The 14,440-nt window shown below is 36.6% G+C and overlaps 1 protein-coding gene across 6 annotated transcripts in view; it reads right to left on the bottom strand.

The window, feature by feature from the left end:
- LOC145661112 (extracellular matrix organizing protein FRAS1-like) overlaps window positions 1–14,440 on the bottom strand; it is a 3,375,101-nt gene that overhangs the window by 2,124,491 nt on the left and 1,236,170 nt on the right. For 5 of the 6 annotated variants that reach the window (XM_081726561.1, XM_081726566.1, XM_081726573.1 and 2 more), the window contains one exon: window positions 2,228–2,704. The exons of the other annotated variant lie outside the window; for it this stretch is intronic. In XM_081726561.1, the coding sequence (XP_081582687.1) occupies window positions 2,228–2,704 (477 nt within the window). The remainder of the gene's footprint in view (window positions 1–2,227; window positions 2,705–14,440) is intronic. 6 annotated transcript variants of the gene reach the window in all.

Below are 14,440 nucleotides of genomic sequence, written 5' to 3'. Positions count from 1 at the left end.
GACACCACTAGTCATGTGACGAAGAAGGACTACAGTGTCACCGCCAGACTAGAGCATCTGTAAAACAAGGAGGATCTCAGTGACTGGTATCAGTCTACGTCTGATGACTTTCACTCTCTCAGCTTGCCTGTAGCTTTGAAACAAACATAACCCAATCTTTCAGCTTGCTCGGAGCTCTAGGCTTGTATTCTGCTCACTTAGGGTAAAGGCATACCGAAGATATCATGCGATCGAGGTTGAGGTTTAAGTCGCGGTCGCTACCACGATAATGGCATAAACACATAGATTCAAATGGGAAAGTACGTACCGAAGATTTATGCTACATCGCGACTTAGATATCGACCGCAATGGTGAATTAGTGGTCGCGATGATAAACAACCGAGTTTGTTTTTATATTCATTGTCAGTGGAAACATCGCTGTGGCTCGTGTTCTCGTTGGTTCTTCCTGAAGCGCTGCACGGAATAAAATCTTCATTTGTTTAGAGTTTCGTCTGCAGAGCATTGTGCGTATCTATGTTCAAGAGGTTAAGTTGCACTTTAAATTTGATTACGAAAAACATATTAGTAGAACTAATGAGAAATGTTCCAGCAATATGGGATAAGAGGCACAAACATCATAATAGGCACATTTTAAATACAGAATAAAATAAAATAACAACCCAAATGGGAATGTCAGATAAGTTATTTATATTTATTTGAGAATTATACTGTAGCTTATTATATAAGCCAGTGGCGGTTACAGGCAGGGGGCTCCCAAACTGAAATCACTAAATTTTGGAAATTCTACAGAAAAAAGAAGGTACTGTTAATCATATCTATGCTTTCAAACTTCACGCACCTCGCCCAATTCCGAGATCAACATTTTTTTTTCTAAATTCGTTACTGATATAAGGTAAAGAAATATCTGCAAAGACAGGCAGGTATCCATAGAGAATAATGGAATTGCAGTGACGAAACTTCATTTGGTGAAGTTAATATTCCCTCCATTTCGAAACTTGAAGACATACCTGATTTTATTTTACTGGGAAATGATTTCTCGCCTGAGTGCTGAAAAAGTGCATTTCTTCATAGAAAATTGGAAAAAAGATAAAAGTTCTTGATGTATTGATTGGATGGACAAGAGATGAGAATCAAATATTTTTGCGAAACAAGAAGCGAGACTTTGGCATTTCTCATGTCTCGTCTCGCGTCCGTCATTATTTATAAACTGTTTGATCCTTATAATTTCAAAATGTGTTTTCGCAGTGATTTTTATGCACTGACGAAATAATTTCACACCCGTCGCAGTAATGTTCCTCCTCAAACTGAGAACTTACAGCGAGGATGCGACCTCTTCGCTATGTGCACCCTTTATCCATCTAGACTTAGACATCGAGGTAGTGACCGCGACCTCAAACCTCGACCTCGATCGGGAGGTATCTTCGGTATGTCTTTACCTTTAGTTTGCTCGGAACTCAGGAACCTAGCTTACTTGGTGGAGATTTCTGGCTTTGTAACTCCACTCTGCTAGCGTGGAGTATTGAAGATGTCAAACACACTCCACTTAGAGTGCTCGGAGACCTGTTGAGATCCTTCCCTAGGCTGTTTGGACCTTGGGATACCTTTTTTTACCCAGTTATTAGAGAATTGTTTATATTAGATTGATTTTGTATCATAATGTTTATAACAGAAACATTTTAATAATAAAATTAAGTAATGGCAGAAAACCTCCCGTGTATAATTTGCTCTGTCTATGCTCTACATAAGAACTTTACAATAAATATAGTGTAGGGTTTGGGGTGGTCGGTAGGCAAACAATAAAAATTAAATGTTAACAACTAGATCTTTTAATTATGCACAATTATAATCTATACCTTATGGCAGGTTGAAAACTCTGGTCGAACCATGTTTATGGAGTATGCGCAAGATTAAGGTATGATACTAATCAATTAATTCACTCTTAGTATTATGTGAATGAAGTGCTTTCAGTCTTCATTACTCGAACTTCTATTTAGAACAAGATTTAGTTTTTAGATTACTAATAAGTACTTCTGACAATTACCTCTAATGCAGAAGTTTAAAGTATCAAATATAAATTACAATATTAACTCGATATGTTATAGAACTTATTCTCACTTATCCCTTAAATAGTTTCGGGAAAGTGCAATAGCATATGCCGAAGAGAAAAAGAAACCAAGATATACGTTAGAAAAACTATAGTAGTTAAAGAAATGCAATTATTTCTTACCTTCACTTAAAGATAAATATCCAAAAGAAGGAGCCGTGTCAATTACCACAAATAAATTTTGGGTTGGACTATCAATATCATACACAGATAGAAGTTCAGGTGACAATATTTCAGCATCTCCTTCCATCACAACTATTTCACCGTTCACAACAACCACAGGCATTTGATTATTCACTGGATTAATAGTAATAGTAACTTTTTTCTCCCTAATACTCTTTCCATGTTCACCTAGAGAATGGAATGTAATTTTGTCGACTAAAACATCAGGTCCAATTTCAGAATTTGATATGTAGTACAACATATTTTCCTTGATGTCCTCTTTCGTAAATGATAAGCCGTGATCGAGTTTTACTTGTGGACCATCTCCGCGTTTTAATATCACACAACCAAAATTTGGATACTGCGTTATTACATATGATGTTTCTTCTGAGCTATTTCCAGCACCAAGATGACTGAGTGTAATATATAGCTTCTCACCTAGAAATGAAGATTGTTTAACAAAAACCAATCATGCAAAACGGTCATATATTAGGTAAAAATGTTATACTCAACTCCTCATCAATTGTATATTGTGTAACATTTTGTAGGCTTCTCCAATTTATAAATGCGCGAGCAAAATTTTCAAAGTTCCTTAGAATTTTAACTTTAGCTACAACGCAGCAACTTCTGAGTGAGGGGGGGGGGGAGAAATGAAGAAAAAAAACAAGACTTACGAACACAGCTCACAGTTTGCTGTTTGAAATTAGCAGTTCCTATTTTGATACTCCATATAATGAAAAGTACAAAACAGTACCTTAGCATTATTGCAGAAAACTTTGCTAAAGAAAACACACACGCTTCTCGACGAGAAAAAAGCTAAGAGGGGTTAAGGAATTCGTTCTCTATCAATACAACTGAAGGAGCGTTCTCTCGTTGCCGCGATAGCCATGCGTGTTAAGTAGTGTATTTTTGTGTTGATCCAATACTTCTGAACCTAGTTGGAATCCAACTCGATGCTTTTTCATTTTGTAATTTTTTCGTTATACTTGCCGCGCACTTTCATAGTATAGGTATTACACGTAGGAGATAGACAACTTTCTAATTTATCCAAAAATAAGAAGGTGTACAGGCGTAAAAGTTTTTATATATCCTAACGTGATTCCTCATTAGTGCAAATCACTTCTTAGATCGATCCATAAAATTTTCGTAAACCTATAAATAAGACCGAAGTTCTAGTGTTCAGGAAATCTCAGGGCCGCGGTGGCTCAGTGGTAGAGCGTTCACCTCTGGTGCTTGGGGTCCCGGGTTCAATCCCAGCCCCCGCCAAGTGAACTTTGTGGTGGACAAATACCGTGTGCGTGGGTTTTCTCGGGGTTCTCCCGTTTCCTCCCACTTTCTTCATTCCACCATTTCATTCATTACTCATTATCACCGTCTCCTTTAGCCTAACCGGCATAACCGTGGGACGTAAAACTTAAAGATTTCATTTCTTTCATTTGTTCAGGAAAGCACTATCAGATCTAATATCTGCACTATCAGAACGCAATTTATATTATTATTATTATTATTATTATTATTATTATTATTATTATACGCATCTTTGGCATAGGAGACCCGGGTTTGATTCCCGACGGGAGCTCATGTGGTTCGGGGCCTACGCTAATCTGTAGGTTCACTTCTCATATAGCCTCGCTGCTGAAAGGGATGTTAAACACAAAATCAAATATGTTATTATTATACGCGTCTTTGGTATGGGAGACCTGAGATTGATTCCCGGCGGGAGCTTATGTGGTTTGGGGTCTACGATAAGCTGTAGGTTCACTTCTCATATAGGCTTGCTGCTGAAAGGGGCATTAAACTCAAAATCTATTTTTATGATTATTAATAAGTAGGGAATAGCAAAAAGGTTTGAAGGTACAAAATTTGGCGAAACATTTTAGTTCTTCCCAGTTTGTTGTTACAATTATTGGAATTTATGTTGTCTTGGTGTACCATAATTATTTTAGATAGGTTTTCACAACGATCTCCCATTTTTTCACTTAATAGGTCTCAATAGTATCATCGTTTGGCACAGTCTATCTCACAAGAATGCACTCAGTTTCATAAAATATTGGCCATCACCTTATCCTGAACAACCTCACATGAGTATTTTGCGAGTGGAGATGAGGTGTGTTCTCTATTTCTTTCAAATGGGTTTTGTCTCAGGTTCAAAGTAATGGATGGAAACCATACAATGATTTAAGATTATTATTATTATTATTATTATTATTATTATTATTTTTTTATTTATTTTTTTTTTTTTTTTTTTTGTAAAACCTGGTTGCATCGTCTTATAAAGATAAATGATGTGCTCAAAAGTCAGCACTCTTTCATGTTTCCCTATAGAAAAGTTTGTCTGTGGAGAAATCAAAATAAGTTAGGGCCATACTGGGAAACTATTGATATATCTTAGATTCTGCGCAGGGCGCGTTTCAACTTCGAGGGGAAGAGTACACCTAGAAAGAACACTGAATCCCGTGCGGATTGTGTTCAGCATTCAGATTTTGGAACCTGTCTCGTCAATATTTTCCTCGTGCTCTGATACATATTCGTATCTCATTGTTCCATGTTAAATAGCAATAAAAATGTTACCTATTCCGTAAATATAATGATATCCTGAAATATGGTTATCACAGTCGTTGTGTAAGAAAGTTTCTTCACTTCATTAGAGGATGTTGTAACCTCTGATACAAAATGCCTATAATTTCTATAGCATGCCAAAAGATTTGGTTCTGCAATACTATGTCGTGGATAACATCAATGATTTTTGGGGCAGTATTATAGAAGGTGCACCCTAGCGAAGTTCATTAACAATGAACGTCTGACCTTTCAGGAAAGTGCAACTTAAATTCTCACAGTAGCATTAGAAGTTGCATGGTTCCTCAACGATTGATACATATCAAGATGGATTTTTAAGATATGTTCTAGTAGAGGCACCTAGTAATAGCTTGGTTTTCTCCTCCTGTTCCTTGGTCATATATATTAACAAGTCCATTTTGTCTGCGGGGTTCGAAACAAAACTAAATTATGTGGGCAGTATGCAAATTACAAGAGGGATAAGGATGAAATCTGCTGTGACAATACTGGATGTATGCTATAACCAAAGGGAATTTTCCCCTTATCCCCCTTGTAATTCGCACACTGTCTACACATATAGACACAAAGCGTCAAGAAAATTTCTTACACAACGATTGTGGTAACCATAATATATTTCATGATATATTTACGAAATAAGTTACATTTTTTTTTTGCTATTTAACATGAAACATTGAAAGGTTTTACAACTGATTTGAACATTTCTATTATTTTATGTATTTTAAACATATCTTGAATTAATATTTTACTTGTAGTTACAAATGGCTACTTTATTAGTTAACGCAAAAAGTGTTGACTCTAGCGGGAATCGAACCCGGAATTCTTGCTCGTGAACCGTAGTTGCTCCTCACTCTGCCACGACGTCACTTCACAAATTGTCGTATCATACATGCGGCGAGTCTGAAAGTTTAAGACGCATTTTCTCCGCTATTTCTCGCTATTGCGCTCCCCCAGTTTGTAATATTAGCACTTTAAATGTGCACTACTACCTCGCGAAAGATGGATCCGAAGTTCATTTACCAAAATCTGCTTTCCCCTTGTAAGATGGAACCTCTTCTTCACACGCTGAATCCTTTTCTCGATCTATTATAGTTTTCCATCCAAGAGAATCACAATTGAAATAGAAAGTTATATAAATTTCTAAAGCTTCTAGTTTTTCTATAAAGGTAAGTACGGAAATAGAACTTATTTCTAAGATGCTCAGTCCACCTATCAAATTTGTTTTAGTTCGAATTGATATGTTGCCATGTAAATGGTAGCGATTGTTGGAGCGATTACAAGTACTCTATTGTAATGTTATGGAGTGGATGTTATTATTATTATTATTATTATTATTATTAGTAGTAGTAGTAGTAGTAGCAGTAGTATCAGCGATTATTATCATCCCTCTGTAAAAGTAGCACAAAATAATCATGATGGTTACAGAATTCTCATCTCCATCATTGATCCTACTATTTAATTTGCTCCGAACCCCGCAGACAGAATGGACTTATGAATAGCAATGACCAAGGAACAGGAGAACACCGAGCTGTTATTGGAGGACTCTACTAGAAGGATATAACCTCAAAAATCCATCTTGATATGCATCAATCGCTGAGTAACAGTGCAACTTCTAATACTACTGTGAGAGTTTGAATTGCACATTTCTGAAAGGTCAGATATTCATTGTTAATGAACTTCGCTGCGGTGCACCTTTAATAATACTTCCCAAAAAACATTGATGTTATCCATCATATAGTATTGCAAAATTAAAACGTTTAGTATGGTATAGAAAATATAGTCATTTGTATCAGAACAATATCCTCTGATGAAGTCTTGAAGATACAAATATGTGGCAGAGCACGAGGAAAATATTGACGAGAAAGGTTTCCAAATCTGAATGCTGAACACAATCGGCAGGGAATTCAGTGTTCATTCTAGGTGTACTCTTCCCCTCGAAGTTGAAACATCGCCCTGCGCAGGAACTAAGATATATCAAACAGTTTCCCAGTATGTCCTCAACTTATTTTGATTTTTCCTGAGACAAACTTTTCTATAGGAAAATGTGAGAGAGTGCTCACTTTTGAGTACATCATTTATCTTTATAAAGAGGATACAACAAAGTTTTAGAAAAGAAAACGTAATTCAATGTATGGCTTACATCCACTACTTTGCAGTGATGTCAACTAGCTCGGCTCGAGCCCTGAACTACCGGCTCAGCTCGAGCTCCGGCTCGGGTGGGTTCAACTGAGCCAACATCTCTAGCCGGCTCGATTTGACTGAGCTATTGGCTCGGCTCATGTGAGCCATCGGCTTGAGCCGACTCGGTTGCGATTAGCCATCCGCTCGATTCGACTCGGCTCAGGTGGCCCATCCGCTCGAGCCGGTTCGGTTGCAATGAGGCATCCGCTCGGTTCGACTCGGCTCAGATGAACCTCCCTCTCGAGTTGGCTTGGTTCAGATGTGCCATCAGCTCGGTAGGCGTTATATATGAGTGGTCTTTCTGAGCTCGGCACTGTGGTGAACAAGCTGTGAGCCGACCTATTTAAACCAATTGCACCATTAGAGTGGACACGTTTCATTCAACGTATTCAAATGGATCGATGGATCGGATGGCGCTTTTATGAAAGTGATTGTATGCTGCTATCGCTGGTGTGAGAGACTATGTTGGTTTCACCTTTGCCCCATAATATGGACGTAGTATGTAAGAAGTTTCGAATCATCCCTTCCACCAAGTTAACATATCACGCATTGCCAAATAATCACTGGATCCTCGAACCACGTAATTTCCGTATCGAAGTATTGTTTGTTCTTTATAAACTGAAGTTTCTAGATCGACTGCTTTCTCCGGTCTTCACACCAAACAATTACCAGAACTAATAAGTTGTGCGGTCCACACATTGATAATTTTCTGTCCGATTGAAGTTTTGGCCTATGCACACTTTACGTTTGAGACCGAGTCCTTTTCTGGCCTTTTGAGTATCTATGCACAAGACTGAATGCTTGTTCGGTCTTTCCGCTATACACTCGCCGGGCCGAATGATTTGCGTCTTACTTGGCCACAGTCTGTCACCTGATCATCAAACTACATACTCAAAGTAAAAATGTCCACCATTGGCTAATCAAAAGAAACTGTCCAATCAGAAATAAGCTTTAATGCCTTTTAAGTAGTTAGAGGTGACTTGATACTTTTTGAGCCCGTGAGAAATTACGCAGAAATTGGCTTTCACAACTGTTTAGGCAAAGAGTTATTGTTCCAAATACGCACACACATGAAGAAAAAAGCTTGTCTTTGGTGCCTACTAGTTGAAGGAAGAGAACACATAGGCATCGATGTTGCTAACTTATGCTCACTTTACCCAAATTGGATGAAAATAATTAATAAAAGTTTTTATTTTCTTGCATCGATGAGCGTTTCGCTGTCGATAGCAAATTGCGCCCACAGAGAATTCTGGACCGTTATTGGACGTCCACATAGTTGAGCACACCCAGTATACAATTTCCTTCGAATACATTAGTTATGAAATTCGAATGCAACATCGGTTCATTAAAGGATTCGTCACTGTAACACTTTTAAAAGTAAATGATTCGAAGCACTGAAAATATGAACCGATTTTTTAAAGTCACTCACTTTTTCTAAGTTTTGAGCCACTCATATCTCTCTCTCTCTCTCTCTCTCTCTCTCTCTCTATATATATATATATATATATATATATATATATATATATATATATATATATATATATATATATGTATACTCGTATATATATATACCTATATAATCCTGTATCTTAATGTATCTTTATTCATATTGTTTTTTTTTCAATGTCTATATGTGTTTATACTTTTTTCACTGTTACTTTGTATTCATGTGTGTGGTTTTACCAAAATTCATATAAAATCTTCGATTTCCAACACTAATTACAATAAATATTCATTGACAATTTGTAATAGTGTAAAATACGCAAAATAACATTACTATCATAAGTAATTAACGAATCAAAATATAATATTTTCGAAATACAAAAACGAGTAAATGAACGAGTATAAAAATCTTCGGATCGAAAATGGAACGGAATCTCAAGATTTGTGCACTACTTTGTAATAATATCATAAACTTTACATTATTACTAATGTGTTCCATTAAACATATCTTATGGGAGAAGAAAACCTTTTTATTCATTTATTTATTTTAGATAACGAACTTAAGAGTCATCACGTATATCTTAATAATCTTGCCTATTATCTCCAAACTTCAAGGTTGTTAAACTACATTTGTTCAAACTTATAATAACAATTTCAAAAATTACTTTCCATTCTATGATAGAATATGTCCTTCGTTTATTATCATGTGACATAGTTGTCTCGAGACTTTTAAAGAAAATTGTTTTAAATCTTTTGACAGCATCTACGGAAGGCTTCATAACCACCTACATCATTCACATGGGCATCAAGAGACTATCATTTCTAAAAATATTATTTCTTTAAACCACACTTATTCAAATACATCGAGAACATAACGTCTACCTCGGAATTTACTGTCTTCACAAAGACATTTATTCGCTACTAATAACCAAGCATAACATATTACTTTAAACATTTTGCAGCATAATTGCTCCTCCCGGACATACATCGTGAACGGGGTATATACTCAATACTTCTTTAACCCATATGTGAAGGTGTGTTTCGACCTTCTGCCCTTTGATCTTTCATAATCCATTTCTTAGCATCTGCCTTTGCAACAATATTCATTTCTTTCAATTATGGCTGTTAAACAGTTCTAAGTCTCGGCTACCAATATCGATTAAAAACACACAACTTTCTTCTTTATAATTAAACCAGACAATCATTAAAGACATTGAAAGGTCTTAAACTCCAAATTTCGACATTTGCTAAAGTTCTTATTATCAAAAACTGACCGCCTTATTACGGTGTTGAAGAAAACTCGCTTTGCTACCTGACATTTTGTAATGACTACTTGCTTATTTTTATTTTATTTATTTTTCTTCTCTAACTCGTAACAAACTATAACGTTATTCCAAAAGTTGATTTATATCGACAATTTATCTTGGAAACCGCTGAAACCTCACAAATAGTTTCAAATGTCGACTTCAGAAAGAAATCATTCGTTCCTTATGCTATGGCTGAAACCTGAAGATTCATATTCATATATCTCCAGCAAGAGATCCTCCATGAGCATATTAGTGATCCTGCTAATAAGCTTTAAATGGTTACCAACGGATTAGTTATGTTCCAAAATTCTATTAACTTTGAACATTGGAACTGCTTACATAAGAGTCTCGTTACTCTTTATTTTCAATCTTGTGGTTTCTCGTTCCTCTCACACAACAGAAAAATTAACTCAAAAGAGAAAGTTAAATGAAATAATAGTTTGTATAAAATTAAAATTAACTTTTCTACTATTGTTTCTTTTCTCATTTTTAAATACCAATATTGCTTAATGTGACTTTTTCTTTTCAAATGACCATAGTAAACGACAGTTCTTATATGCTAAAAGTTAGATGAAAAATACACTTGCAAATATTAATTAAACATATATAATAAGATTATTGATATGAAGAAAATCCTAAAAAAATAAACACACTGCTGAACAAGACTGCACTTATATAATATAAAAACACATTTACACGTGACGTTTCGATCTTCTAGCCAAGATCCTCATCAGACGTACACGAATTATTTTTCTGATTTTATTCGCAAGACGTTGACTATGATTGTGTGTCAGTAAGAAAATCCTTTGGTTCATTAACAAAATATACATGTCACTTATCTATTACTTTTTTCAATATACAACCAAATAATAAACGAATAAATGAAAATATGCGAGTTTCAAATAAAAAAAATACCTAAGTTATCAAAACTTCAGAGAATATTTAAACAAAATAGTTTCAGGCATTCTATTTTGCCTTTACCAACGATTCAGGTATATTTCTTTTTTTTTTTAACAAGGTTCTTCCATAATGAATGTAATAACTACACAATATTGAAAAATGCAAACTTGAAAAGTAATATATATCATTGAAAAATAGAAAATACATGGCATTGACAAAATTTTAAAATTACTATTATAGCCTACTGAACAAACTATAAAAAATCCACACACATATATATATATATATATATATATATATATATATATATATATATATATATATATATATATGGTTATTTTAGAAATACAATAAAAAAAATATGCTGGCTTTCTGAAACCACATATGAACATGCTAACATATATACTTACAGTAAGTCATATGGAATGACGAAGGCTTATAGATTCCTTGAAACCGAAAATATTATACATGAGTAAAACTATAAATGAACAAGAAAAATAAATTGACTGAAAAAGGTTATACTTCATATCTAATCTCCAAAATAATAGGGGATAAGTACTATTGATAGATGTCGTTATTAATTTCCTAAGATTGAAATATTAACTATCCGATATATATATATATATACAGGGCGATTCAATAAGAACGTACCAGGCCTATATCGCAGCTTATGCTGCGTAGAGCCTTGCAGTACCAAATCGTATGTGTAGAATGCAATAGAAATAGTAGCGACACCAGTGGCGTCTCGTGAATACCTCCAACGGGGGCAACTTCAAAATTTGAAATCGAAAGTGGTATAACTGTTGGAATCGTTCGAAAGGACATTAAACGTCATGCAACTTTTAGAGGACAAACTTTGTCATATCCTTTCCCATTTAGCCGCTAGAGGCGTTGTTGCAGACTTGTATCTGACAACCCGTAGCAGGCCTTTATCTCAGCTAATAATGTACATAGAGCCGTCAAACAAACAATTGAACTACCAAATGGTATGTGTAGAATGCAATAAAAATAGTAGCGACACCAGTGGCATATCGTGAATATCTCCAAAGGGGGTCATCTGCAAAATTTGACATGGAAACAGGGGTAGGTTGTGCCTCCGTTGAAACAAGCGCACAATGGGAGAAACGTCGAGAGGAAACACGTTGTCATATTTCTTCCTCTGTGGCAGCAAAGCGCTCGCATTACGAAGTCAAAGTCAGATGATGCGAGGGTTTCTGCATGCGGAACCAAAGGGAAGTGTAAATACTGGTCTGAAACGAACGGGACATACAATTGTACACACGCGGAATCACACCGTGTAAGTGGCGACAACAATGGCGTCAGCAAGAGACTACGACGGGGGGAGGGTATCTACTGTAACAGTAAGCAGAGATGCACTTGCTGCTATTGAATGAAGCTCTAAATAGGGAACCAATGACATACGAAATATTTGGAGAGAGTGGTTTCCGTATGGCTGCGACAGAAGCGCAGTGGATGGGGAGAACTATGTTGAGGGACAATGTACGATGCTATAACAAAACGGAAGAAGAAATTATTGGTTGCAACGAAGAAAGACGAACTGAATGTGCTGTTGCCAAAGCATGGAACAAAACTTGGGGACAGAAAGCTGAGGCGTTGCAATCAAGCCATTGGAGAAAGATGAGTAAAGAGCTAAAGAATCAGTTTACCTTCTGCGGACTGTAGTCGAAGCCTCCTGGCTTTCACAAATGTTCAGTGATGTCCCCGAACGGCAATACAGCGATTTATGCGCTGTACGTAATTGTGAGCAACAGCTTCCAAATCGGCCACGTTGATGGTCCGCAATGCAGTTGTAATACGGTCTTGCATGTTGCGAATTGTAGTTGGTCGGATGACATACACAAGCTCCAGAAAAAATAGTCCATACAAGTAAGGTCGGGCGACCGCGGAGGAAATTGTGGATTGGAACCTTTTCCGATCCAACGTTACGGAAATAGAACATTTAGCTCTTCCTTACACATGGCAGCATTATGGGCTGGACAGCCATCTAATTGAAACCACAGCGTCTGACGTATATGGAGCGGTACGTTTTCCAATAGCGGCTGTAGATGGTGTCGCAAGAAATCACGAAACAATGCACCTGTTAAATGACCAGCAAAAAACCATGGCCCAATGACCTGAGTCAGTACAATGCCACCCCACACATTAATGCGCCATCGGTGTTTCCGATTGACTTCTCTCATTCAGTGAGGGTCCTCTTTGGCCCAGTAACATGCATTGTGGAGATTCACGTTGCCATCTCTGCAGAATGTCGCTTCATCAGACCATAAAATGAAGTGAATGAAATTCGGATGTTCTCTCACGCGATTGACCACCCACTTGCAGAACAGAAGTCGTAAATTACAGTCCCCATCATTTAGTTTTTGATGCAGAGAAAGGTGGCCTGACATAGCAGCAATCGCCAATTCGAGGCCGCATAGACTATGTCTTGAGCAAGATCATGTACGTGATAACTACTGGATATTCAAGGGTACCACCACACAATCACTGGCAACGGTAAATGAGTGTACTGTTCGAAACAACGACAAACAAGCCCACAACACATGCTACCGGATTTGGGAGATATTTAATATTGTACGTACCCATACAAGATACATCGCGTGTCCACGTCATTGTGAGCCTGGGCTACCCTCGGCTTGGGCCCCGAGTTAATCCTGCAAAGGAGTCGGCGGTTGTTTGCCAGGGCATGGTTTACACGTACCCTCCCGGCATTCGCTTGGTGTGACTGGGGACACTGGCACCTAGTAATGCGACCATGTTGCTGCTAACGAGGAAGAAATATGACAACGTGTTTCCTCTCGACGTTTCTCCCATTGTGCGCTTGTTTCACGGAGGCACAAGCAACTCCTGTTTCCATGTCAAATTTTGCAGATGACCCCCGTTGGATATATTCACTGGTATCGCTACTATTTTTATTGCATTCTATACATACGATTTTGGTAGTACAATTGTTTGTTTGACGGCTCTATGTGCATTATTAGCTGAGATAAAGGCCTGCTACGGGTAGTCAGACACAAGTCTGCAACAACGCCTCTAACGGCTAAAAGGGAAAGGATATGACAAAGTTTGTCCTCTAAAAGTTGCATGACGTTTAATGTCCATTCGAACGATTCCAACAGTTATACCACTTTCGATTTCAAATTTTGAAGTTGCCCCCCGTTGGAGGTATTCACGAGACGCCACTGGTGTCGCTACTATTTTTTTTTTTTTTTTTTTTTTTTGCATTCAACCAAAACGATTTGGTAATGCAATTTTTTGTTTGAAGGCTCTACGTGCAGCATAAGCTGCGATATAGGCCTGGTACGTTCTTATTGAATCATCCTATATATATATTATTGTAAAGATTTTTAATTAACTTCGATCGTACAAAACGAGAATGGAAACATCACGCCCTTAATAAAACATGTGAAAATTACTATCAACACATATAAATGTGATAAGATATAACGGTTTCAAACAACGTAAGAAATACTTATTAAACATTTTTCAAACAATATTCGTTAGTTGGACACATTATATATATATATATATATATATATATATATATATATATATATATATATATATATATATATATATATATATATATATATATATATATATATATATAGAGAGAGAGAGAGAGAGAGAGAGAGAAAGAGAGGGTGGCCCATTTTAATCTTTCCACGGAAATATATCTAAAACGGTTAAACATAAATGAACTAAACAAAAACTCAAATGGAAATACCAATGGGTACATCGAGTGGTGATG

The sequence above is a fragment of the Thermobia domestica genome, chromosome 1 (genome assembly GCF_964235325.1).
Source record: "Thermobia domestica chromosome 1, izTheDome1.hap1.1, whole genome shotgun sequence".
Taxonomy (NCBI): Eukaryota; Metazoa; Arthropoda; class Insecta; order Zygentoma; family Lepismatidae; genus Thermobia; species Thermobia domestica.
This window is presented reverse-complemented; position numbering and strand designations above follow the sequence as displayed.